Raw genomic sequence first — 27887 nt, forward strand, 5'->3', positions numbered from 1 at the left:
GCTCTTTCCCATTTATATTTTATCTAAAAAAAAAATAAAAAAAAAATATTTAAATCATTATTTGGATGAAAGGTACTCATTTTTACAATTGTTCCAAGTCTAACAACAAATGTTTAATTATGTGGACACTGACCAAGGAGGAGAGAGAATACAGCAAAGGAAGTTAAAAACACTTGCAAATCACAAGGCAGTCAATGTGAGAACATTTACCGAAAGCACATTAACAGCGTAGCGCATATAACCGGTTGGAAAGCCGGTATAAACTAGACACGATCAGCACCAATGACCACAACTAACGTTATGTTACTAGTCAACAACGAAAAAGTAGCAGGAAGAACAAGATCTAAAATAATTATTCAATCTATAAGGCAGGCCTTCCAAGGAAAAAAAAAATCCAGCAATATAGACGTTGTTTGGCCAAAAACAAAGCAATGGAGAACAGATTTTTGTGCTTTTCCCTTTGCACTTTGATGAATAGCAGATGAGGGCATACCATCATAACCAGTCCATACAAAGATTCTCAAAGCTAAAATTGGGGTTTAGGTGTGTCATGAGGGCCCCACTGCAACAACATATGGAAACAAAAAACATGTTATAGTGCACATCAACATCCATGCAATCCTAAAACACTCATGCATATAGATGAGGACTCACAGTAATTTAAGCTTTGAGTAGGAACGGCGAAAGCTCACTTGAATGGGCCGCTGAAAACCTTTTTAATAATATATTTTTATATATATCAAACTTTGCAAATTTAAGTTTTGTTTGCACCTCTAGTAAGACTAATATGGAAACAAAAAACATGTTATAGTGCACATCACCATCCACACAATCCTAAAACACTCAAGCATAAAGATGAGGACCCACAGTAATTAATGCTTTAAGTAGGAACGACGAAAGTTCACTTCATTGGGCTGCTGAAAACCTTTTTAATGACATATTTTTGTATATATCAAACTTTACAAATTTAAGTTTTGTTTGCGCCTCTAGAAAAGGCTAATATGGAAACAAAAAACATGTTATAGTGCACGTCACCATTGATGCAATCCTAAAACACTCAAGCATAAAGATGAGGACTCACAGTAATTAATGTTTTGAGTAGGAACGATGAAAGCTCACTTCATTGAGCTGCTGAAAACCTTTTTAATGACATATTTTTGTATATATCAAACTTGCAAGTGTAAATTTTGTTTGCGCCTTTAGAAAGGCTAATAGAATGACCCATATTGCATGTCAGTAAACGGCAACCCAATTTGTTAATGGACCTGTAGCCCAATTTATCAATGGATCTGAAAAACCAAGTTGGTTGCCGTTCTTGTTTGTAAGAATTGTATGATACAGAAGAGTGTATCTAAAGAAAGCTTTCTGATTTTAGGCTTGTTGTTTGGGCCTTTTTGTTTTTTTGTTTCAATAAATTCGAGTTTCAAGCCCAAACAAAAAAAAAAAGATGAGGACTCAAATAAGCAGCTTTATTATCATTCAAAACCAATTAAAAATGAAAGCAAATCTCCACATAAAACAACTGAAACCGTTCCCCCTCTTAGTAAAACTAGAGAATGTTATTTTAAATTACAGCCAATATCATGCATGTAAGCAGTAATTTGGCAACTTTACGCAAGGCACAGTTATGGTTTTTTTGTTCCCTGAAAAAAATAATAATAATAATAAAAGGGAAAGTAAAAGGCAAGCGTACCAATGATAAAAATCCGTCCAGTGAAAGCCCTTCCAAATGGATCCAACTTGACAGCATCCTTATAGGGAGCCTCACTAAAAGGACTAGCGTTCCAAAACAGGACAGTGCCAAACATAAATGCCAGGTATCCATCCATCATTTTACAAGCAATAAATGTATTAAATTCTGGGAACAAAACATAAATATATAACATGTACTAAGAACTAAGTAGGAAACTCATTGGTTCAGATTACAGAGCCAGAACATGTACAATGACATTTGTAACCAAATATCTAAGCGCAAAAGAAAAATAGTAAAATTAGCTTTCTAGCATCATCATTTTGTGGCAACCAGCTTTCAAGAAACTACCACGCTGAATATAAGATTATCCAAAAAATACTTAATAGATTGAACATCAAAATGTCCATGCAAAGATCCAAGAAATCACTAATAAAAGAAAGCCAAAATAAAAATAAGGTATAGAATTTGAAATTTGTCTGTTATTTTGAAGACGTATATAAAAATCATGCTTCTATTAATAATATTGTGCATGCTACAAACGATATATGGAAAAATTATTTACGGGTAAATATACTATTGCTTTAGAATTTAGATATACTCTAGATAATAAACCATGATTTATTATATTGTGTTGTTGATATCTTTTTTTTTTTTTTTTTTTTTTTTCTCTTTAGTAACACCCAAAAGCATCACCAAGGATGCGAGAATTACGAATAGTTGGGGCTTATATTTTATAAGTCAACTGCCATTAAAGCATTTCACCCCGCACCTACTCAAGACAGACAAGATACCGATGATGGGATAGAGTTGGACAATGAGTTTCTTCACTCAAGTAAACATGTTTACATTGATGCCAATAGCACTAGCTATGGCGATCCTACTCATATCCTTCATGGATCGACAAAGTTGGTCTGCAAAGTGCACTGCACCAACTAGTGCTGAACAAAGCATTAGAAAGGCTGAGGCAGTAAAGGCAAAGGAAGAAACTTGAATAAGCGGGTAAAAAAGTGTAGAGGAGAATAGTTTTAGTGTAGATTTTTCCCTTTCTAGATTTGTTCGACTTCTTATAAGAGAACGGATAAAATTAATGATGCCATTCATTTGGAAGCAGCTTGAGAGGTTTAGAGATTCAGATTGAAGAGTGATAACTGTTAATATGTCTGTCAATAGGAGGAGGGCTTGGTTAGCTAGGCTTTAGTATTTAGAAATCTGTTGGCTAGACTTTGGTATTTGTCAATATGTATTAGTACTTCACATACTTTAGTTAGATCCAATGTTAATTGGGTTTTATTTGGTTGTTTTAATGTCTTTGATTTTATCTAGTTAAATCCATACATAATATGTAAATGATGTTGCTTTATTTAACCGTCCTGGTAAATTTGGCAGCATTACTGTTTCATCTTCCTCAGCGTGTGAATTCTCTAGTTTTCGGCCGATTAGTTTGTGCAATTTTGTGTATAAAATTGTGTCCAAGATAGTTGCAGGGAGACTTAATAGCATTGTTGAGAAGATTATTTCTCCTCATCAAGGCGCATTCGTCAAAGGTCGATGGATAACGGAGAACACCCGAAGACACAAAGGAAAACATGGCCTTATGATGATCAAAATTGACTTAAAGAAGGCTTACGATCGCCTGGAATGGAGCTTCATAGATAAAGTACTGGAGTTGTGGGGTTTTTCTAACGAGTTCAGATGGCTGATTCGAAGTTGCTTAAGCTCGGTGCACTTTTCTCTTCTTATAAATGGAAGTGTATGTGGCTCCTTCAAGCCAGACATAGGAATTCGGCAAGGTGATCTTCTTTCACCTATCCTCTTTATCCTATGCTCTGAAATTCTGTCAAGACTCCTGTTAAAAAAGGAAGAACAAGACAAGCTACACAGTATTAAGGTGGATCGTAATGCTCCAGCAATCTCGCACCTTATGTGTGCGGATGACCTTATCACACTGCTATTATCAAGAATTGTTTATATTACTTTTGCAGTTGGTCGGGTCAAATGGTTAATGAAGAGAAATCCAACATTTTCTTCTCTAAATCCACTCCTCGGAAGGATAAGATGGCTGTTAAAGAAATTCTAGGCTTCAAAGATATGGGAGCTACGGCTATATACTTGGGCAATTCTCTGGTTTTCGGCCGAAACCAATCGAAAGAATTTCATTTTCTCAAAGAAAGGATAAAAGAAAGACTTGAGGGTTGGAACAAACACTTTCTCTCCAAAAATGGAAAGGCAACTTTGATTAAATCTGTGGTTCAAGCAATCCCTACTTATACAATGTCCACCTTTCTTCTTCGTATTAATGTTTGTAAAGATTTGGATGCCATTGTTCAAAAATTCTAGTGGGAGTCCAAGCCGAATGCCATAGGTTTCTTAGCCCTGAAAGCATGGAGGGATCTGTGTAGGCCGAAGGAATTGGGAGGATTAGGCTTCAGAAGATTTAAGGATTTAAATTTGGCCCTTGTAGCAAAGCTCAGATGGAAGTTGGCTTGTGAAGAAGATAGCCTATGGATCAGGTTATTGAATGCGAAATATCTTCGTAATGAGACTTTTTTTGGTTACAAACTTAAAAAAGGGGCATCGTGGGTGTGGCAAGGAATCATTAGAACGAGGAAAGTCATATGGAAAGGTTTGTGTTTTCAAATTGGAGATGGGTTGGCGATAGATATATGGAAGGACCCATGGCTGCTAGATTCAGAAACAAAAAGTACTATTGCTCGGATTGAAACAAATGTTTCTAGATGGAGGAGAGTGTTTGAGCTCCGTGATGAGAGAACTAACCAGTGGAAAGAAAATGAAATTCGACAAATTTTTACCCTGGACTCTGCTGAAGCAATTTTATAGTTAGTATGGCCACGGATCAGCTGTAGAGACAAACTCATTTGGAAAGGAAATAAGGAAGATAGGTTTACAGTTAAAAATTGCTATGAAATTATGTGTTTGCCCGAGCAAGGAGGAGAAGCTGAGGTTATCTGGAAAAACCTTTGGACTCTCAAGATTCATGAACATCTCAAATTGTTTTTGTGGAGAATGCTATCCAATGTGATCCCCACTAGAGAGTTGATCTTTGCAAGAATCGGTAAAGGGGACCGCAACTGTGTTTGGTGTGAAGACAAAGAGGAAACAGCTTTGCATATTTTCAAAAATTGCCACTTTATCCGAAGGCTAGCTTTAGCTAGTAGATGGGGGTGCAGACTAGAGAATTAGTATGCTTCCAACACCAAGGAGCTGGTGGAGATGTGCATCAACCCAACTTCAACTAGAGCTGGACAAGGCAAAGATAAGAGATCAGTGTCCATTTTTCTTTCCACCTTATTATATTTAACTTGGTTATGTAGAAATGAAAAGATCTTCTCTGATTCCACCCCTAACCAGGATTTGTTACAACGCTTCAAATTTCTATTTGATGATTTTTTGAATCTGGAAAAGCCAAGCAATACACATGGTGCTGCTACTAAGGAACGGTGGAATCCTCCTCCTAAAGGGTGGTGGAAAATCAACTCTGATGCGGCCTTTAAAACTAATCAAGCTGGGATTGCGTTTGTTGTTAGAGATTGGCAGAGGGAGGTCATTTTTTGTGATTCTAAACGTATTCAATGTGGTTCCTCCATAAAGGCTTAGGTGAAAGCCTTATCTTGGACAGCTGAAGTAGGTAAGACAAGGAATTAGAAAGCCCTCCACTGGTCTTCGGACTGTCAAGAAGCTGTGACTAGTATTCTATCCGTGGAAGAACCTGTGGTGTGGGAAACAAGATACGACATCATCTTCCTTAGATCTATTTTTGAGAAGGAGAACTGGTGTCTGGCATGGAACTCCAGAAATTCTAATAGGGTGGCTGCCTTGTTGGCGAAGAAAGCCCTTCAGATAGGATCCTCCTCTTTTTTGCTTAATTGTAACTCTGGCTATTTTCCTAGGGATATTTCAGGTTTAATAGCCTCTGATGCCCTTGGAAGTATCCCCCTTCTGTAATCCCCTCCCTGTAGGGAGGTGTTTTTTTTGTGCCTGGTGCAATGAAATATCTCTATTTATCAAAAAAGAATGTAAGTCAATATGAATACAGATTACACTGGTTTTTTCTTTTTATTTTATTTATATATATATATATATATATATAAATAATAACAACTTTTTGAAAAACATATTTCAGAAAACATGGTAAAATCTTGGGTTGCTTTTGGATTTACGTTTATAAGGGAATGAAATGAGAGCATGAAAATTTAAAATGCTAAAAATTTCCATGCTAGTCATAGATAATTTATCCATCAATTTATGGAAGATTTATTTATAACAGAGAGACTAGTAACTTTAATTCCACTTTGTGCAAATCTGATGCACAATTCTGGCTCAGTTTTGTCCCATGGTAAACAGAAAAATACAGGGAAAAAAACAAACTATAAGAAGGGGTATTAAACTGGTCATAACAAAAACTATCATACACTAGAACCTTGTTCATATTCATTAGAGGACCTAAGGTCCGTCATCTTGTTTGCTCAGTTAGATGCATAAGCACGACAGAAGACGAGCTTGTCTCGTTCCGAACAACAACCTGATGCCCTGCGTTTTGACATTGATACCCTAATTACCTCAACGACAATACATGTAGTATTAATAAACTTCTGAAAGTAATGCAATAAATGGATACCTGAATACAAATTAGCTTGATTTTCTCTGGCAAAGGTCCACAGTTCAAGTGTAGTCTCCGGGCTGGCATCAATATGGATCCTCCCCTTGCATGTTTTGCAAGCACATGAAAAGCAAGTGCAACAACCGTAGATAATGCTCCTGGAATGCTTGGTCGATTTGGTGGATGATGTATGCTTTTATAGCCAGAACCTGGAATAAGTGCATATAGACAGAGCTCAAATGATAAACAAGAGTTAGATAGTTACACCAACACCAATTTAACGACCTCAAACATGCTTGGATATGATGGTAGCATAAATTAGTTTCAAAATGGACATCTTACTTTCTATACATCCCACTTCTGTTGATTGTCACGTTCCATACGGACAGCATTAAAAAATTTTCAGACATTTGGCACACAAGTGCTGCTTTTTACTCCACTGGGAAAAAAAAAAAAAAAAAAAACCACATACTAATTCTATAAGTAATTAATAATTTCAGTTTAGACGTAAGTATCTGTTTAAGAGAGATTAAGGAAAAGTTTCTGTACCTTCACAAAAGTATTGACCTGAAGCTCAGCTTCAAGTCCTGCAAAAATTTTCTTCAGCTCTGATTCATGAAATTTAAGAAAGTACCTTCTTGAGCAACTTGGTAAAAAGCCGAGCACGTAACTAAAAGTTTAGTCAAAGAAATAAACAAAATCTAGGTTGTTGATGTCAGAGAATTAGAGATACAGATGATACAGTTCAATCCTTTTCTGTACCAACAGAAGTGTTGCCATAAGGAGAATCACACTGAAAGGAAGCAAATCAACACATCAAGCAATGGAAATTACCTGGGTCTCTCAAAAAGACGCTAAAACATAAACGGCCCTGCTTCATGTAGTGGTCAGAACTCCAAAATTTAATGTGTAATGATGCTTGCTCAAGGAAAAATTATAGACACCGAACTTCATTCTTCGCTGAACTCAGCTTCGTAGATGTTATGTATATCAGGCATTTATTAATATCTGATTACTCTGTTAAATTTATTTTTCCAATGGAAGGTACCAGACAAAGGAAGCTCATCAACAAACACAACAAACTGTAAATCTTGGAGGTCCTCTGTATTTCCCCACAATAAATATAGTTTGAAGACAAATTCAAGTTTTCACAATATTTAGCTCCACTAATGCCATGATCATTAGAAGAAAAAACTTATGAATTCTCCAATATTTACTAGGTAACAATAGAGGGGGCAATTCCTTCTCCAATCATTTTTTCTTTCAACTTGAAGGCTTCAGTGGTATTACCAGCCCTGCAATACCCATCAATCAAAATATTATAAGTAATAACGTTAGGAGCTAATCCCTTCAGGTGAAGTTTAATGAAAAGCTTCTGCGCTCTCTCAAGGTTTCCTGATTTACACAAGCCATTTATAAGGGCATTATATGTAGTTATGTTAGGAACAAGACCCCTATTCAGCATCTCATCTCGTAAATTGAAAGCCGCATCCACATTACCGGTGGCTGCTGTGGCATGAATTAGGGTACAGTAAGTATAATTATCAGGAGTAAAATCTCCAGGCAACAAAGTAGATAGAAATTGTCTTGCATGATCAACCCTTCCAGACCTGCACAGTCCCAGAATAGCTATATTATACACAAATTTATTGGGGAGGGAGAAACCTTTTACACCTTCATCGAGAGTATCTGCAATTTTATGAATTTCTTCATGTCTAATCCCAGTTGAGCAGAGCTTAAGACATTCAGAGTTGGGAAAAAGATCAAAATCGACTAATTTCTGTAACAGCATGTTTGCTTCATTTATCCTACCATGTCCATATAAACTACTGATAATCTTGCTGTAAATAATAATATTGGGGGAGAAACTTTTCTCAATCATCTGAAAAAATTCACCAAAAGCTTTGTCCAGCATCCCCTCATTGCACCAACCAGCAATCAAGGCTCCATAAGTAACAATATTACGGGAAAGTCCTCTACTCTGCATCTCAGCTAAAAGGTCCATTACTTTACTCAACTTCCTAGACTTGAAGGCTCCACTTATCAGCGAATTATACATTTCGATGGAAGGAAATATTTCTTCTCTCTCCATTAATTCTTTAATTTTGAAAGCTTCCTCAACATTTCCAACTTTACAATATCCATCACTCAGAGTTCTATAAGTAATTTCATCAGGTGACCATCCAAGCTCTCTCATCCTATTGAAAATCTTCTCTGCTTCAATCATCATGCCCATCTTGCATAATCCATTTATCATTATATTGAAAGGAAATCTGCTCTTAGCAAAACCTCTTGCTAAAATATCTTTCCACAACTTTATAGCCCCATCAAAATCTTCCATTTTGAAAAACCCATTAAGCAGAGTACAATAGCCTACCTCATCAGGAGCCAAACCTCTTTTTTTCATTAAATGCCAAAGACGTAGGGCATCCTCAAAAGCACCTGCCTGACATAAACCCTTGAGTAGAGTATTATATGTAACAACGGTTGGATCAATTTCGTCCTGAAGCATCTCGTCGCAAAGCTTGAAAGCCTCACTTGTACAACCAGTTCTACAGTACCCATCCACTAGAGTATTATAAGTATAAGAATCTGGCTTTAAGTTCCAAGCTACCATTTGCTTTAGCACTCTCTCCGCTTCATGAATTTTACTAAGTTTACAGTATCCGTTTATCAAGGAGTTGCAAATGAACACGTTCACTTTAAAGCCTTCCTTCAACATCTCATCCTGAATCCTAACAGCATCATCCATTCTTCCAGCTCGACAATACCCATCTAACAACACACCATAAGATTGCTCATCCACATCCACAGAGTCCTCCTTCATACTCCGGAGAATCTTCTCCGCACACTCCATCTTAGATTGCTTGCAGTAGCCCTTAATCAACATTGTATAACTAATCACACTTCTCGAGATTCCTCTTTCACACATCAACTTTAACACCCTTTCTGCTCCTTCCATATCCCACAAATTAACATACCCATCAATCAAACTATTGTAAGTAACAGAATTCACTTCAAAACCCAAACCCTCCATTTCATTGATAAACTCAGCAGCTCTACCAACACAGCCTTCCTTACAATACGCGTTCACCATTATTGCACAGGTAAAAGCATCAGGAACGATCCCAAGCCTAACAACCTGATCATAAACAAGACTAGCAGCACGATACTCACCATTCTTAACCAAATTACTCAGCAAACAATTACAAGATCTCAAGCTGGGCAACCGACCACACTTACCCATATTGTCAAACACATAGAGTGCATACTTTGTCATGCCACTCTCAGCATAAACCTTGAGAATCATATCGAAAACAGTGGGTGAAAACGTAAACTCTCTGTAAACTCTAACAAGCTCATTCCAAACTGTAAAGGCCAGGTAATTATTTTTACACAGACCCACCAATTCCTTCAAATGGGTTTTGGTTTCATTGTACATTCGAGCATTTGACAATATATGAACGATCCTACAGTAAGATTTTATGCTGGGCCTGAAATTTTGCTGCTTGATGCCCAATTTGAAAAACCCTAAACTGGCATTAGGGTTTAGCCTGAGCTTTTCGAGAACGGAGTCTAGAAGCTGATCGGAGAATTGGAAGGAAAGCTTGGTGAGGGCATCGAAACGTTGAAGAACAAGGAGGTGGGTGATCCGGTTGATCAATTCGGGTCGGGTAAGCTTGGATTCGTCACGGAGCTTCCAGTGAGGTGGAGACGATGACACATGGACACGAGTAGAGGACGTTGAGAAGCACCTGATGATCATTTCATTAGAAAACGTCGATGGCCGTCTTTCAATGGTCTCTGTGATTGTGGGTTTAGGTAACAAAGGGAGAAGAGAAAATGAAAAGACAGAAAAGGGTTTGTTGAAAAACAAATGCTAGTTGATAGACAAGAGGGATATACTTGTAATTGCAAATTAGAGCATAATTTTAGTTTTTCCTTTTTTTTAAAAAAAAAAAAAACAAATTCTACTGACAATCGATTAAAATTCATAAGATTTTTAAAATCAATTGACCTTTTGGAATATTGGCTTGTTTGATATGGACTTTCATCTAATAATTTATTATTTTTAAATTTTTTTAAAAAATAATTTTTTAATAATTTAAATTTAATATTATTGATATTTAAAATTAAATAATTTTAAAATAAAAAAGATAGTTATTTATAACAAAAATATTACAAAATTATATATATTTAAGCTGGATTTGATCAATTCAATTCGATTTATGCCCACTTCTAGTTCAAACAATTTAAAAATTTTACTGTCAAACATTATGGAATAAATTTCTAAATGTATATTGAGATATTTTGGTTGATATACATATGGTAATCTATGATGGAACATTCTTAAATTGTTTCATAATGCAAGTTGAACAATTTAAAATTGTTTTGCCAACAAAAAATAAATAAATTATAAATTTCTAATTATATAAGGAAATATTCCTTAAAACGATTGTCAAACAACTAATTTGGAGAACTATTTTCTACTATTATGGCTAAACAGCCTAAGCCAGTTATTTTTTCTAGAAAAAAAAAAGTTATTATTATTATTTTTTTTAATGAAAGTCCAAAAAAGTTCTTACTTCTGTGTGTGTATATATATATATATATCAACTTTTATATTTTACTCTTTTTTTCCCTTTATCCTAATTATACCAACTTTAAATAAGTGTAAAAATAATATTTGCTTCTTTATTATTTTTGGACATTCAATTAGGGATGACAATGGAATAAACTCGATCCGACTAAATTATAACTTGCCTTGCCAATCCGGACCTGATCTTTTTACCTTTTGGGTTTTACCCGCCTTGATCCGCTGGATTGCCCACCTTGTCCCGACCCAAAATAATTTCAAATATAACAAAAACTTCTAATAAATTAGATCTGAATCCGTAGTAGATGTTAAATTATTAAACCCGATCCACCTCAAAACCCCGATTAAAGGCTATCCATACCCAGCACAATCGGGTCGGGTTTTCCAAAGACCCACGGAATCGTCATTCCTACATAATACATTCAATGTACTTAGCCTTTGCAATTGCCAATTAGGAGGAGTTGGAATATTTTTATTTAAAAAAAAATAAAAAATAAAAACAACAACATTTCAAAAAAAAAAAAAAAAAAAAGGAAATTAAGAAACGAAAACGGCCTTTCTCGCAGTTCCCGCGGAATCAGACGGAATATACCTAACAAACAACCTTGTGAAAGACAGAGAGGAAGAGTGGAGTTGACATTGTTGTTCTCCTTGTACAACAAACTTCCGTTCGTTGACTCCTTCCCTTTCCTGGTCCCACCTACAATTTTCTCACTCCCCAAACAAAAGAAAAGAAAAGAAAAAACAAATATATCTATATTATATATATTCCCTTTTCTTAACCATAAACGGGGAACAAAGTTTCTCAAATTTCTATTTTTTTTCTTTATCCATTTTCAGATATTTTCGATTATCACGCTTTCTTTCTCTCTCTCTCTCTCTCTGTCTATACCAAAATTCTAATTGATGGAGTCTGGTGGTGGGTCGGAAAAGGGTCCGGTGAGATGTGGGTCGTGGATTCGAAGACCCGACAACGTGAACTTTGTGGTCTTGGGAACTTCCAGACGTGGGGATTCTTCCCCTTCTCTGCTTCAGATCTTCTCCTTCGATCCCAAGACCACTTCTGTCTCCTCCTCTTCTCTGGTTTCTCTCTCTCTAATTCCTTTCTATATATTTTTATATTTATTGGGTAGTAAAACTGTTTAAAAATAAAAACAAACTTTTTTCTTTTGCTTTGTTTTCGAAAGCATGGAAAACATTTTTTATTTATTTTTTTTTTGTACGTTTGTTGTTGGTTGTTAATGGGTAACTATTTTTTATCCTCGAGAAAAGCAGCACGGACTAGAAAGATACTTTTTTCCTAAATTTTGTTTTGTTTTTGATGTTTCAGACTAGTTATGTGCTTGAAGAAGTGGAAGGCGATCCTGTTTCATTAGCTGTGCATCCAAATGGGGAGGATATTGTGTGCTCTACAGCTAGAGGTGGCTGCAAGTGAGTTTATATTCACAAATTTTCAGTACCCTTTTGGTTAGGCTGTCTAAATTTCATTTAAAAAAAAAAAAATCATATTTTTGGTTATTGGATACGTTGGAATGTATGGGATTCAATTGGGAAATTGAGACACTGTTTTGAGTGAACTTGCTACTGTTTCTTAAAATTTATTTACCTCCCTATCATAATTACTAAAATTCACCTGTTTGAAAAATTTTCAGTTACTTCCCCTTTCCTTGATATGAATGGACTATTTTCATCAATTTGAATCAATTTCAGATAATCATGAATGATCTAATTGATGAATCTTGATACTGGTGTACGTTTCCTCTAATTATACCAAATTTCAGAGGGTGATGAATGATCATGAAATTTTTTATCTGACTGTTCTGTTTTTTCAGTCTTATTCTTCTTTTGCCCCTGCTGTGGGGGTTTGGGGAGTTTTAATTTTGTCTAATGGTTGATATTAGATAGCCTTCAAGTTCGGCTACCTTGTCCTCTTTCTTGTGTTCTTAGTATCTCTGTACCCTCTTAAAGGGTTTAGCTTGTTGTGCTTGTGGTATGACGTTTTCTTTTATTTCCGACACATAGATTGTTTGAGTTGTATGGTCGAGAATCAAATGCAAAGCTGTTGGCAAAAGAACTACCTCTTCTCAGAGATGTTGGTCCGCAAAAATGTCTAACTTTTAGTGTTGATGGTTCTAAACTAGCCACTGGTGGAGAAGTAAGCAATCATCTGTGATGTGAATATTTTCTACTTTTCTTATTCACACCGCATGTTTGCATGTTTTTGTTGAAACTTATTTATTCTTGAATATTTCTTGATCAATTATAGGATGGACATCTCAGAATCTTGGAGTGGCCAAGCCTTAGTGTCATTTTAGACGAACCAAGAGCACACAAGTCCATCCGTGACATAGATTTCAGGTGTGGAGCAAGTAATCTCTTTGTATTTTTGTGCTGCTTTTATATCTGCAAACCATTAATTATTATTATTTATTGCTCTTTCCTGCTGAGTAGTGTCACAAGTCATGATAATATGGGCAATTATTTTTCAATATTTGAATAAATGTCATAATGTAAATGGTGCTTGAGAAGAAATGTTCTTGGACAATAGGGTATGGGTGCTTTTGCAGTATATATTTAGTATACAATGATTCAGTAAACTTATCGATGAACCTGCAGAATTTTGGTCCAGTGTTGTATGTTTTATTTTATTTTGTTTACAAGTTGAATAAAATGGTGGTAGGTATTAAAGATTTCTATAATAGTGTCAACTATTGTACGATTGAATTTTTGAAGGAAATACATCCACTTTCTAAATCAAGATGAATTGTTTGGTCTTCTTTATTTATCATCCTGTAGCTTAGACTCAGAGTTCTTAGCTTCAACTTCTACTGATGGTTCAGCAAGAATATGGAAGATAGAAGATGGTGTTCCTTTGACTACTTTGACTCGCAAAACAGTATGTTTGTTTTGTCCAATCTTTTTTCCTGTGGTTATTGTGCTGTTTTGCTCTTATTTTGGTATCTTATAGTGCCCTTTCTTTTTTTTTCCCCCTGCAGGATGAAAATATCGAACTATGTCGGTTTTCCAAGGATGGAACAAAACCATTTCTATTTTGCACCGTTCAAAAAGGTTTTTCCATCCTTTCTAAAGCAGAAAATGTACACTAACCCACCTTATTTTCTAGTTTTTTTATGTTTTACTTGCATTTGTTTCACAGGCAATGAAGCTGTCACTGCTGTTTGGGAAATAAGTACTTGGAAGAGAATTGGGCATAAGAGGCTACTTGGAAAGCCAGCTTCTGTGATGTCCATCAGCAAGGATGGGAAATATATTGCTCTGTAAGCATTTAACATTGCAATTTGAAATTTTGTTGTCTACTTGATAGACTTTTGTGACAAATGAGCAACACAAACACTAGCTATTTCCATTACTCTGTTACAATACTGAATATAAAAATTGTTTTCTGGGCTGCACAGTTTTTTTTTTTTTTTTTGGGTGAATGGAGCTGTACAGTTTGTGATACAGAACTTTGAGATTTGGTGCTCTAATGAGTTGGAAACTTGGAAAATCTTTATCAGAGTGTTGCAAAATTGTTTGGTCTCTTGTGATATCTTTTGGCTAATGTGTCATTTTGTTTTTTGGTGATTCAACCACAGGGGGAGCAAAGACGGAGATATATGCGTAGTTGAAGTAAAGAAAATGGAGATTTACCACAGGAGTAAGAGGCTACACCTGGGTACTTGCATTGGAAATCTTGAGTTCTGTCCCAGTGAAAGGTAAAGCCAACTGACAATAAAGATCTTTTAATGTTACTGGACATAATTTTGGTTATCTCCATGACCATGGTTGATTGATTAATGCCAAAATGTTGAAAGATCATTTGGCCTTTATAAAAAGGATCACATTAGTTTGTAACTTTGGTTCTGAAATGCATATCAGTTCCCTGAATATTTTGGATGTGTATATACAAAAATAATCACTTCGCTGCTACCCTTAGTTGTTATTTGCAATGATTTTGACTATTTATTTAAAACTGAAATAAATGCTTCTCCAAAGGCTATATATGCCCAGCGTTGGTGCTTGATGATAATTTGTGCTCCTTGTTCCTCTGGATATTCACTTTTTGAGACATTTAACTTGAATTCTGGTGCGCTGATGTCAATGAAAATAATCATGTACACTTCTTGCTTTCCTCTTCCTCCTTTGACATTATCAATCCTGTTCTGGGTATGCTAGGTATTGAGTCGTGTTTTTTCCCCATTCTCTATGCTAGTGCTTTTATTGATCTTCAAGAGAGTTAGATCCACCAGGGAAGTTAGAGATTGTGGACTTTAGAGTTCAATGGTCTAACCTATGATAGGGTTCTAGTGCCCATTTTCAAAGTTTGTCAATCTACATAGAGTCCTATTGATAAGGTCCTGTTTTGGTTACATTCACTTTGTATTATTTTTTTATAACTAGTGAAAAGGGCATAATAGCATTTAGACACTATACCATGTTATATTATCTATGACAGTACATTTTTTGAAATTGGAACTTGGATACGCCTATTGTACTGACTTTTTAGGATATTAAATTGTTTCTTGTATTAGTTCTTGGCGGCTCAGTTTTTCGTCATATCTTTGCAGGGTTGTTCTTACTACTTCTAGCGAGTGGGGAGCTGTGGTGACAAAGCTAAATGTTCCTGCGGATTGGAAAGGTAAAACTCTCTCTCTCTCACAATGTTTGATTGACACATCTTTTCTTAAGCTTTTTATTGCGAATGTGCAGAATGGCAAATCTACCTGCTGCTGTTAGGACTGTTTTTGGCATCAGCGGTTGCATTTTACGTCTTCTTGAAGAACGCTGATTCGTTTTGGCAGTTCCCTGTTCAAAGAGATCAAGCAACGAGACAATTTAAAGCTTACATAGGAGATTCACAGTCCTCTGATCATGATCCATTTGGTCCAGTAGATATGTGAGGATTTCTATGCATTCTTTTCCTTGAAAGAAAATCTGGGAAAAGTTAGCATGAACACAACAATTATCATTTAAAAGTCAAAAAAGGCTCTCTAGTTTAAATTTAGACATGCTATTTCATACCTGGGAACACATACTTCTTTTACTTGAGAAAATTGTAGGCTGTTGTTATTCTCTGTTTCTCTTCTTCTTCTGAATTTACAATTCAGATACATATATATATATATATATATATATGGAATAGGGTGCTCTCTAAAAGGACAACTTAGTGATAAAATAAATTAAAAATGACCATCGCCAGGCGCCAGCTCTGTTCTCATGTAAGTGATAGACTTTTGGTTCAAGTCTTGATCACCTAATAGTCAGTGAAAATCACTCTAGATATATCTGTATTATGTTGAGCCGTTTAAATATATAATAGTAGATCATATTATTATTATTAGTAGTAGTAGTAGTAGGATGCGAGTTTGTCTGAAAAAATACTTGTCATTGTGCCGTCCCATAAGACAATTAACAAGTATACACATATATAATTAATTTTTCTCTCATTTGTTAATTTTGAAATTTTTGTCCAAAAAAATATCAATTGCATGTAATCGGATTATGCAATCTAAAATCTCCATATACATTAAAATATTTTGGTTACTTTTGATTGCCTAACTTTAAGAAACATTCCAAAGGCTTACAATTGTTTTTACTTTTGTGTTTTCTTGCTATACTGTTGGGAAACATTATATATCATTTTTGCTTGAAGTGAAGGTCAAACAAAGAGACAACAACTTAAGCATGCACAAACTAATTTTTCTTCCTTTAAAAAAAAAAAAATTGATAAATTAGTTTTTAAATTATATACCAAACAGTACCTTTTAATTTTAGTAAAAATAAATAAAAAAAATCCAACCAAATTAGTTACCATAAATCATCTATTAATATGGGGTTGAAGACACCACATAGATTAAACATAGTTGTAATATATAAAAACAAATGAGTCTACAGGTAAGGCAATATATGATGTAAACTTTTGTTTTATATCTAACCTATCAAATGGGTATATATATGATATAATGTTAAAACTTTTTAAAATCGTAACTTAGATGGTACAATAAAGATTACTATCACTTCAAAGAATTGAATAAGAGCAAACTTAAAATTAAAAACATGAAAATAACAGCAATTGTGCATGGAGACAGAGAGAACTATGTTCTAGTGCACTAAAGTTGTATATTTTTAAACAAACACCTGGAAGTTCACGCAATGAACATCAATCCTTAAATTTGAAAATGCAAAAACATGAAAAACAACAGCAATTAAGCACACAGTAAGTAGAGAACTATAAAGTGCGCTAAACTTGTACATTTTAACAAAACACCTGGAAGTTCACATAATCAACAACAAATCCTTAATTTTGAAAATGCTTAAACATCTGTAATGCAAATCAATTTCCATTAAAAAATTTCATAATTAAAAATTAGGGTAATTTTTTGGTTTCTATTTTTAGGATATTTTGCTTTTCATTTTTTATTGAACCCCAAAATACAGATTATCTTGGAATATCCCTAGCTAATTTTCTGTCCAAAAATTCCTTGCTAAAAACAAAAAAAATTTGTCTTTTTGTTTTGGGTGGAGATAATAGCTCTCCCTTTTTTTTTTTTTTTTTTTTTTTCTTTTTTTCTGTAAATAGATGAAGGTTCTCATAGAGTATGATTCACACCTGACACGTGATACATAAATATAAAATATCTACAAAAAAGTGGCATTTCATAGAATCTGCTGACTGTACGACCATGTTCGGGGAACGACGCAATCTACATTCTACAAATTAAAAAAAATATCAACTTGAAAATATCAAACAATTTCTTTTTCCCCGAAAAAACTTGCTGCTTTTGAGTGCTGTAGAAAAAGATTGAAACTTGAAAGGAAGAAGAAGCAGAAAAAGCAGCCAAAAAGAAAGAAAATAAAAGAAAAAGTTGTGGGAATCGTATCAGAATCATAGCATGAACTGCCTTCAGAACCTTCCAAGGTCACTGCTTCGTATTCAACTTTTAACTTTTTTCTTAGCTCATTAATGGGTTGTTCTCAGTTTTGCTCTTCTCTAATTTCTCTTTCTCATCTTCAGATCATCTGCTTTGCCTTTCCAGAGCTTCAAATCCCATCAGAGAATTCCTCTTTGCTTTGTCAATACCCTGGTACTCTTATCAACCTTCTACGCTTAAATATTTCTGCGGTCAATTTGACATTAAAAAAAAAAACGTCATTTTTCTGAATTTAATGCAGGGAGTGAAGAACACAGCTGATCTATACAGAAGCATGGCAATCAAGGTGACTCCCCTTTTTTGAATTACAATATATGGCAGCAAAATGGGTTCAGAAATTTGTTCTTATTTTATCATTATTTTCATGAGTTAGGATATTATTGCGTTTCTGATAAGAGGATTGAACACGTGTAGTCTCCAACTAAGAAAGATTAATTTTGTAGTTGCTGGATGTATATCCATTTAATGGAGAAAACTGAACAGTATGTTCTTTGGGACAATATCAAGACAAATCCACCAATTTTCAGTTTATGTGTTTACAGGCATGAAGGATAGCAACCAATTTTCCATTTCAGGCTTTTGTGGTGAAAGCCCATGATAGTTTCTGTACCAATTTAATGACTTGCTTTCATTTATGCGATATCATTGCTGTGACTAGGCTATGTAAAAACTTCCCCTTTTCGGTTATCTATGAATTTTTTCATTTTTCAATTTTTTTTCCTTTTTTCTTTTTTCTGTTTTATTTATTTATTTTTATTATTATTATTTTTTTTTTTTTTTCTGCTGTGTGTTTTTTTTTTTTTTTTTTTTTTGGGGGGGGGGGGGGGGGGGGGGAGGGGGGAGTTTGTATGGCGGCTGGTGGTGACTATTGGCTCTATGTTTGTTAGAATAGCAATTGACTTTCAGTGAGAAGTATTGTTGAGCTGTTATTCATCCTAAATTATTCATTATCATTGAGCCTTTTCTTATTGGAAATCCCGGGCATCTTTTTCTGTAGGCAACTTCTGGTTCCACATCTAGCGCAGAGATAACTGGTGCCAATGAAGAGGAGGAAAAATCAGGGACATATAGCAACAACATGACAGAAGCTATGGGCGCAGGTAAGTTTAACAATTAGGTATTTCTAGCCTGACCATGGGATACCTAAAACAGAACCATGTGTTTGAAGGTCAGATAGTGTCATTACATTTTGGAGGCAATGACATTACTTCCCTAAACAAAGGTTAATAAAGTTCGTAGTCTCAAGTAACCTGAATGTTTATTAGCCTAGTTTCATGGCATGTGATGGCCCCTGTAATTTGTCCAGAGGTTGTAGCCTTGTTTATTGAGCATGATCTTCCAATGCTTTGTATCTAATTTATCATTTTATATGTATATTGAAATAACGTATTCTTTAGCTCTCTAATTTCTTCTTCTTTGCCTTTTTGGTTCTTTTGCTGAGTTTTTGGATTGCATGGGGCTTTGGCTGTATAGGCTTAGCCTGTTTGTTTTTGGTTGACTTAAACTCTGGTTTATTATTATTATTATTATTATTAGTATTAGTATTAGTATTAATTGTTTTTTTGTTTTTATTCCTTCGCCTTTCTGTTAATGCTTACATGTATAACAACAAAAACAAAAACAATGATAACCAATTAACTACTGGATGCCTGTTTTTATAGCTAATCACTCCTATCTAACATTATACTATGCAGTCTTGACTTATAGGCATGAGCTTGGAATAAACTACAACTTCATTCGTCCGGATTTGATTGTGGGATCATGCCTACAGGTGGTGCTTGTTAAAGTAATTAATTATATTAGCAAAGAGCTATATTTTCTAAAATGATCATTTATCTTTTCCAAATTTCAGACTCCTAATGATGTTGACAAACTTCGTGCAATTGGAGTGAAAACTATATTTTGCCTGCAACAAAATCCAGATTTGGAGTATCCTCGACAATATTGTCTTTGAACTTCCACTTTGACTTTGATAATATTCATATAGGTTGTTCTTTATATAGGGTAGTATTTTTACGAGATTGTAATAATTTGTAATAATTTATTGGTAAGTTTATTTTGGTTGTGAAAATAATACTGTGAACTCTTTAATGCTATTATTAATCAACCATCATTATGTTTTTATTTGAAGAAATGGTCATATTTGTGTGTGATGGATAATTAGAGACAGCTTACTGGCTGGCTTCTTTGGGTGCAATTACAATACTGTGAATTCTTAACTGCTGAATCCAGATATTTTGGGGTTGATATTGAAGCGATACGAGACTATGCCAAGACATTTGATGACATTGAACACTTGCGCGCTGAGATAAGGTTGGTGAAAAACTATCTCTTCATATAATGAAGCATTACTTGTTTTTCATTGCTAAAAAAGTTTCAGGCAAGGGTTTCTTATAGCTTCATAGTATGGTTGTTCTTTAAAACATTTTGTTTTACAATAATTCTGAACCATGTTCATAGTGAACCATTATTTTATTGTTTGCTGGTATCGATCATAGAGCACAAATTCACTGCTTTGAAGCATTTCTAGGTTGCCGTTTTTTGAGTACATAATTTCTTTAACTCCAATTATTGAACTGTTACTTTGTAAACAAAAATCAATATTTTTCTACAATTATGATTAATTTTCGGTTAAACTTTTAAAAAGAAAATAACACGTGCATTATAGCTATTTAGTTTTCAAATTTTTCTCTCTTTGGCGGATTCACCCTTGCTATCAACACGAGCATTCATGGAATCCCCTTTTTCAATTTTAATATGCTAAATTAATTTTGAAGTCAAATAATTGAATTTATGTTATTATGTTTGTTTGATTCTTTACAATTATAGTACTGAAGAATAAAAAGGTGACAAAAGTATATAAAGCACCCTATGCTATACAATTTGTTCATGAATTAGCAAAACCAAATATGTTATATGGTAATGTAAAAAAAATATTTGTATATTACAATTCTTCATGTTATGCAGCCCGCTAATGTTTGATTTAGCAGAGACTTTGATGCATATGATTTAAGGATGCGGCTACCAGCTGTCGTCGGTAAATTATACAAAGCCATAAATCGAAATGGTGGTGTCACTTATGTGCATTGCACTGCTGGTCTTGGAAGAGCTCCTGCTGTTGCAGTATGCACTCCAAATCTTTTATTTTTATTTGTGTTCTAGAAATGGCTGTAGTATCTTGATTTCCACATTCCCAAGGGAGCTACCTACCTCCTACTCTTTGTTTTATTGATGTTGTTCTACTGACATCATTTAATCTTGGCTTTCAATAAAATGTATTTATTTTTGTTGCCTATCTGTGTTAAAAATGTTAGTCATGGCATAGTAGAGACAATTCAATATTCTTATATTTGCCTTTTCTTGATATAGATGTCCTTTCTACCAACATGTTGAACCTTTTAAAGTTATTTTTACTTCACTAGAAGGGAGGATAGTAGGAATTGAGGAATGTAAAACAAGGCCTACATTTAAAATGGTTACTTCATTCTATGGAAATTCAATTCAACTAAGCCTTGTTGGAAGTAAACCAGGAAGGTATCCTATGAATTCGTTTTGAGCAAAAAGGAGAGTGAGAAGAGAAGAAAAGAAGATAAGCGTTATTGAGGGTTGTTGATGTGAATTCTCTTTTGCCACTGTTCTATGACCCTAAATTATCATTTCTCTTCAATTTTACCTATCTGATCTTTTATCTCCTACATTTTGTCACTTTATTAGCTTCAATTAGGTAAATATTTTGCACTCATGCATCTTTCAGTTTTCAGTTTACATAACAGAACCATCTAAAACAGCTTTTCTTCTGATCTTTTTTTTTCTTCAATCTTTGCATACCCAACTATATCCTTGTTACCACTGCCTTATCCTGTCGTAACATCCAGATTTACTCTACTCTCATTCCTTACTACCTTTTCTTTATTGCATGTACAGTAATGTTTATGGTGGTACTAGTGAACATAGTCTTGAATTTCACTGATACTTATGAATAAGTAATCTTCAAGTAAAATAAAATTGAAAACATTGGCTGGGTTCTATGACATCAAAAGCATTTGTGAGATGCTGTGGTCAGCAATAGCATTTATAATGGCATGTCATTTTAGCTCTGAATTGTATTCATTTCATTATGTTGAGCGTACTGAAAGCTTCTTTTGGACTTGCAGTTGGCATACATGTTCTGGGTTCAGGGCTACAAACTTAGTGAAGCTCACAAGTTGTTGCTGGTAACTTTCTTAAATGTGAAGCAAAATGAAACTTAGCATATCTTTTTCATGTCACACTACATTCATCAAACTTGTAGATTATCTTTTCTGTTTTATTTTGACATATTGGAATATAAATATAATTATGGGTTTTATGAAACTCTGATGTGAGTTAATGAGTACATCGAACTGCTTTGGTGTAGATTGATCTTTGTCAGTATTTTTAATTTAAAAATTATCCACAAGATTGTAAGATGTTAAATTTGATACATCTTTGCATGTGCAATGGTAAATACATGGTTGAAAAGCTTTTTGTTGTTGGTTATGCTACTTCTGGAAACTACTTAGTAAATAGTGGTTCCATCTCCACGTGCAGATTTATTCCCAGCATTCATTAACTATTTCATCCAACGTAAACAAATCTTAAAACTATTTAAGCAGCAGCTGCAGCTGCAGCTTGTTCTCATACAGATTGGCTAGTATAGTCCATGTCAATGGAAAGTAATCATATGTATCTTTCCTTGTCAAGAAAAGGTCACTAGAAATGAAACTTCCATTTTTAATGGGATTTTTTATGTAGCTGACGGTGAAACAAAAAATTAAGACATAATTATTATTTGGGTATTTATAGATATGGAAAAAGAAATTTGCTAAAGTAACCTTAGGTCTTGACTGTATGACTGAGTGGATACTGCTATTCTTTTGCAGAGCAAGCGGTCATGCTTTCCAAAACTGGATGCTATAAAAAGTGCTACTGCTGATATTGTGAGTTGATTTCCCTTTCTCTATTATATCAAATATAAATGTTGAAGAAGCCTTGAATCATTGTTTGTCAAATGTCTACAATTTTAGATGTGCAGTTCTCAACAGCTTCACACGCTGAGGACTTTACTTTTAAATAATTTCCTATAGGATATTAGTTTGAGAATCATTGTTCTTCATGTGCATTGCTAGAAGTACAATTTTCTGGAAATTTTAATCATTGTTCTTCATGTGCATTGCTAGAAGTACAATTTTCTGGAATTTTCTACCTGATGTTGCTTTTTCTGTTTAGGGTTATTTTCATTTTTAAGGAACTAAGTATTTTTTCCTTGTTGATGGGTGGCTAGGATCTTTTCTTGACTTTTTCCTTTGCTATTATTCTCTTTAAGCTCCATAATCTTTAAATAGTAAAAAGGAAATGAAGAGAACAAGAAAAGAAAATCCATATCATCCCACCCCCCTCTCTCTCTCTAAAAGCCCAGCTTTTTGGAAAAGATATCTTTATATATAATGCCTTTTTTGCTTTTGTCATACATCGTAGAAGTTATTACAGCCTAATAATTTATGTTCTTATCTAAAGCTTACAGGCCTAAGAAAGAAGCTTGTTACATTGACATGGGAAGATAACAATTGCTCCACCGTGGAAATATCTGGACTTGATATTGGATGGGGTCAGGTAATATATTTTTTGTATTATTAAATCTTTGACATTCAGTGTAGTACTAAAAAGTTAGTGTTATGTGCTTCTAGAAAGTTAGCATAGTTCACATGGGTGCATGGTGATATACTCCTTTAGTAAAAACTTTTATGGATATTCAACTAAAGTTGGTTGTTGAATAGAATATTCTCTTTCAGTACGCAAGGAGCCATATACTGGATTTGTCAATTTGGGGGGTTTGTGTAGCTCAGCTAACTATTTGACTAAATATTCCCCCCCCCCCCCCAAAAAAAAAAAAAAAAAGGGACTATTTGACTAAATGAAAATGAGACTTGAATATTGATGCTTTTAGTAAGAATATATTCGTGCAAAATGAATTAACAAAACGAAATGATGATAAACATAGCCTAATTAACTTGTAACATAAAGTTGGTCACATGGTTTTTTATACCTTTTATATTTGTTTCCATACATGGTTTCATGTTTGATATTTGAGTCATTCTCCTCTGTCTCTTTTCCCTTAATCTTCACTCATTATTGTACTAATAAAAAACTTTTTGTTACTTTGATATTTTTCTCAGAGAATACCACTAAAATTTGATGAGGAACAAGGTTTATGGATTCTTAATAGAGAACTGCCTGTAAGTAAACCTCAATGCTTTAAATTTTTGTGCAGATATTATAATGTCAGTGTGAAGGTGAAGTTATTAGTCCTTATTGGACATTGTGCTGTCTTGTTTCATGGCTATCTGCATTTTTTTTTGTCCAAACTTCATTGGTGCTTCTCTTTCTTTGTTTTTCAATTGCACCATTAATATTGTTGCTCTACCTTAAATGTTTTAACCTGTCAAGGAAAAACAAAAACAAGTGGGTAGAAGTAAATTTGTAACGATATCACTATTAGAGATGTACTGCTGCTTTTTGAATAGGATACAGACTATGTGGTGCCCTCAATTCTCTATGGCACTTCTATTTCTTGGGAAATAAAAGCTTATGGAGATATGAAATTACCCAGAGAAGCTTTGGCTTTTCTTTTCTTTTTCTTATTAAAAGGATTTTTTTTTCTTTTTTTTTCATTTGAAGGCATAATTTATAGTGCAATGACTTACAGAAATAATATAATTGTTCTTAGGCATTTCAAAAAAACTTATAAAGGCACATAAAACGTACGCACTTGAGAGAGAATATAAGAGTTTAAAACGGTTCAGCACAAATCATGCTTACATCTACTACCTACCTACTTGTTAGGATTTCCTAATTCCATAAGTAGTTCACTCAAAGGCCTTGCAATCTTAATCTTATGCAAATACAGAAGCTCAGATGTTTTCTTGAGAACACCTAATACATAATATGATTTCATACACAAAGATAACAATATCCCTATAAAACCGATGGGATTTGTAAGGTAGAAAATACTTATCAAGAGAACTCACTCAAATCTTACGCTTTTACCAATCAAAATTTTGCACTTAAGAAGCTTTTTCTTTCTCTAACTTTGCCCATATATATACATACATATATATATTTATATATATATATGGTAAATGTTGAAAAAGGTTACCTATGTGGATGAATATGGTTTATATATGTATATATAGGATGCCCACAAAATCATTACCACTTCCTCAATTATATATATATACAGAGGTGTTTTAAAAAATGTTCCCTTGCATAGAATAAAGACCAATATTTTACTCTACTCTTTTAACAGGAAGGACACTACGAGTACAAGTACATCATTGATGGCAAATGGACATGCAATAAATTCGAACTGATCACCTCTCCCAACAAGGATGGCCATGTTAACAATTTTGTTCAAGTAAGTCTAGCTTGTGAAAAAAGGGGCTAAGAAAAATACTGTACATGATTCTATTGCCATTTAGATGAGAACACATTTGACCATGTGTGCATGTATTGAAAAATTGCTTTTAGTAAAAATGTGATTGAAATTCTTTTTCACAAACCCTTATAAGCTTCACAGCTCTCTCTGTCCGTGAGAGAGCAACTAACTGAGTCATTACACTGCTCCTTTGAGGCACCGTAGAGCAGTAAGCCGATCAATGGTTTATAAATTTAAACCAATTTCAATGATCAAATCTAATATTAAATTTTGTAATGAAATGTTTTAATGTTTCCTGAGAAGTGGTCTCTCTTTTTGGTTTTCACTTTATCCAGGTTCTTGATGATGATCCAAGTACTGCAAATGCAACCCTACGGGAGAGGTTGACAGGTGATGACCCACACCTTACAAGCGTGGAACGACAAAAAATAAGACAGTTCTTGGAAGCTTATTCCGATGACGAATAGGAAGAGGTTGGCTGGTGATGATCTAGACCTTGCAGGCAAGGAATGATGAGAAATATGACGGTTCTTGGAAGCTTATTATTCCGATGATGAATAATATGTTGGTCTATTTAATCACTCTAAATATCTGTATAAAAAATGAGGTATATCTAAACTGTCTAAAACAATTAGGATTATATAGTTCAATCTATTTGGATTGTTTAAATCTGAATAGATTGGAGATCCTAATTAAAATATTTTCTTCATTCGGAAAAGTTGATACACGAAGCCTGCATGTAAAGTAGTTAATAATTTTACTTCTTCCATTTCTAGCTACATAAATTATACATTAAACTTGTTCTTTTCTGAGAGTATAGACATTACTTGTACCATTTATGAAGATAATTTCCGTATAGCTGATAAGTTCAAGTGCTCACTGTATGAAAGCTCTTTCTACTTGGGTTACGGATTTCTTGCTTCTATTTTTTCTTTTTTAATTTTTAATTTTTAATTTTTTCTCCATCATAATGGGGTCACCAACTTTTTAGCACATTTTGGATACCAATTAGTTTGATATTACTTTATTAGATTCACTTATCTATATGCTTTTAAGTATATAGGGTATGTTTGGTGGATAAGAATGGAAGGAAGGAATCGAATAACCATTCGATAGAATTAAATAAATTTTTGTTTGGTTAGTTTTTATATTAAAGAATTTAATGTACAAACTTTTAGTTCACGTTTACCACAATAAATTTGTTATAAAAATAATTTGGCATTATTATAATAAAAAAAAGGACATTTAATGCAATTTAACAATTGACAAATACAGTAAAAGTATATTTTTTAAAAAAAAGCATCATTTTATTAAGAAAAATACGACAAACATATTTAAGCAACTGGGAATTACAATTACTTAACTTATTAGTGTTGAAGTAATAAAAATATAAACTTTTAAATCTTATGTTTTTGGAAGAAAAAGTAATTCAATTTAATATCAAAACTAATCATTAATGAAATTTTGAGTTCAAAATCCAACAAATTTATCTAAAAAGATATCCCATAAACTAATCTTTATAAGAAGTAATAAAACCCCTAGCAATAGTATCGGTGGTAAAAGAAATCCTCTCAGATAGTTTATGAGTTGTATATTACTCTCAATAATTACATAAAACACAAATGAAAAATAGTAAAAAGAAAAAGGTCTAGGAAACCATTCAACAACATAGGATTAGCAGTACGGTGGCAATATTTTTGGCCATTTACAACCAAAGAGATAATAATAAATGTTTTTTACACCCAAAATATTGAGAAAATTGCAACAAGCATCTGTTTGTATTCCTTCAAATCTTTTTTAAGTCGGGCATCTCCTCGACGAGGACTTCAATTTCTTACTAATATAATAAATCATGAGAGTAAAATCCAGCTCATAGACTATCTGAGGTGGATTTCTTTCACAAATGCTATTGTTAGGGACTTTATTACTTCTTACAAAAACCAGTTTTTGGGATATCTTTTACTCAAAGGTTGCAAAGAATTTAATGGTTTTTAGATGGGTCTACATCTTGTTGGTTAAATTACCATTTCTTCCCAAAGTTAAAAAAGCTAATGGAAAGTGAATTATAATTTATTTTATATTTTTCTGTAACACTCATTTTCATAGTTTTTTTTAAATTTTATTTTTTGTCTTTATATATGTTTTTACTTTTTAAGTAAAATTGTTAGTTTTGAATTTAGATTCTTTTAAATTATTAGTTTCAATAAGAAGTTGAATTGAAGTTTCTGGGAGAAGTGGTTAGGCCTTTAAGAGAAATGATAATACAATTTTTTTTTTTAAAACTTAGATTAATGGAAAGTGAGTTATTATTATTTTTTTTAAGATTTTTCTCTAATATCCCTCTCACATATAGGTTTTATCTCTTTTGATGAGTTTTATTTAGGATTTTTATATGTGTTTATATTTTTTTAGATGAAAATTGAATTTTGAATTAGGAACATTGAATAACTAGTTCTGATACTAAATTGAATTATTTCTTTTTTCAAAAGTTTAAATTAATACTATATTAAATTACTACTTCTCTAAATTGTAACTAAATTAATATTAAAAGCTTAAATTGATACCAAATGGAATTACCACCTTTTTTTTTTTTT

The 27887-nt window shown here is 33.6% G+C and overlaps 3 protein-coding genes across 7 annotated transcripts; 2 read left to right on the top strand and 1 right to left on the bottom strand.

The window, feature by feature from the left end:
* Window positions 1–5934: 5934 nt before the first annotated feature.
* LOC107413247 (putative pentatricopeptide repeat-containing protein At1g19290) lies at window positions 5935–10137 on the bottom strand. 5 transcript variants are annotated; one of them, XM_016021150.4, is made up of 5 exons: window positions 7146–10137; window positions 6861–6898; window positions 6654–6750; window positions 6330–6520; window positions 5935–6241 (listed from the first exon to the last, which is right to left on the bottom strand). In XM_016021150.4, exon 1 carries the CDS (start codon window positions 10075–10077, stop codon window positions 7528–7530), a length of 2550 nt encoding a protein of 849 aa, XP_015876636.3. In that variant the 5' UTR covers window positions 10078–10137; the 3' UTR covers window positions 5935–6241; window positions 6330–6520; window positions 6654–6750; window positions 6861–6898; window positions 7146–7527. The 5 variants fall into 5 exon arrangements, with proteins under 5 accessions (XP_015876636.3, XP_024927788.3, XP_024927787.3 ...); XM_025072020.3 differs by having other exon boundaries at window positions 6861–6919; XM_025072019.3 differs by having other exon boundaries at window positions 6861–6981.
* A 1287-nt stretch (window positions 10138–11424) lies between these two features.
* LOC107413248 (SEC12-like protein 1) lies at window positions 11425–15987 on the top strand. The gene is made up of 10 exons (XM_016021151.4): window positions 11425–11991; window positions 12239–12339; window positions 12931–13063; window positions 13175–13266; window positions 13705–13804; window positions 13905–13977; window positions 14066–14186; window positions 14505–14624; window positions 15477–15547; window positions 15619–15987. The coding sequence occupies exons 1-10, from the start codon at window positions 11815–11817 to the stop codon at window positions 15807–15809; spliced, it is 1179 nt and encodes a 392-aa protein (XP_015876637.2). The 5' UTR covers window positions 11425–11814; the 3' UTR covers window positions 15810–15987.
* A 1575-nt stretch (window positions 15988–17562) lies between these two features.
* On the top strand, window positions 17563–26201 carry LOC107413253 (phosphoglucan phosphatase DSP4, amyloplastic). The gene is made up of 14 exons (XM_048469648.2): window positions 17563–17827; window positions 17924–17993; window positions 18082–18126; window positions 18838–18940; window positions 19535–19611; window positions 19693–19769; window positions 20073–20153; window positions 20831–20963; window positions 21995–22054; window positions 22742–22798; window positions 23376–23471; window positions 24035–24094; window positions 25165–25272; window positions 25629–26201. The coding sequence occupies exons 1-14, from the start codon at window positions 17802–17804 to the stop codon at window positions 25758–25760; spliced, it is 1125 nt and encodes a 374-aa protein (XP_048325605.1). The 5' UTR covers window positions 17563–17801; the 3' UTR covers window positions 25761–26201.
* Window positions 26202–27887: the final 1686 nt, after the last annotated feature.

The sequence above is a fragment of the Ziziphus jujuba genome, chromosome 8, assembly GCF_031755915.1.
Source record: "Ziziphus jujuba cultivar Dongzao chromosome 8, ASM3175591v1".
Taxonomy (NCBI): Eukaryota; Viridiplantae; Streptophyta; class Magnoliopsida; order Rosales; family Rhamnaceae; genus Ziziphus; species Ziziphus jujuba.

What these genes read in the sequence shown, in the direction of transcription:
- LOC107413247 (XM_016021150.4), bottom strand. Translation starts at nt 10,077, where the DNA reads ATGATCATCAGGTGCTTCTCAACGTCCTCTACTCGTGTCCATGTGTCA.
- LOC107413253 (XM_048469648.2), top strand. Translation starts at nt 17,802, where the DNA reads ATGAACTGCCTTCAGAACCTTCCAAG. An exon ending in AAGCTCACAAGTTGTTGCTG is followed by an intron (nt 22,055 to 22,741) that starts GTAACTTTCTTA and finishes ATTCTTTTGCAG; the next exon opens with AGCAAGCGGTCATGCTTTCC. An exon ending in ATGTTAACAATTTTGTTCAA is followed by an intron (nt 25,273 to 25,628) that starts GTAAGTCTAGCT and finishes CACTTTATCCAG; the next exon opens with GTTCTTGATGATGATCCAAG.
- LOC107413248 (XM_016021151.4), top strand. Translation starts at nt 11,815, where the DNA reads ATGGAGTCTGGTGGTGGGTCGGAAAAGGGTCCGGTGAGATGTGGGTCG. An exon ending in ACAGCTAGAGGTGGCTGCAA is followed by an intron (nt 12,340 to 12,930) that starts GTGAGTTTATAT and finishes TCCGACACATAG; the next exon opens with ATTGTTTGAGTTGTATGGTC. An exon ending in ATCCGTGACATAGATTTCAG is followed by an intron (nt 13,267 to 13,704) that starts GTGTGGAGCAAG and finishes ATCATCCTGTAG; the next exon opens with CTTAGACTCAGAGTTCTTAG.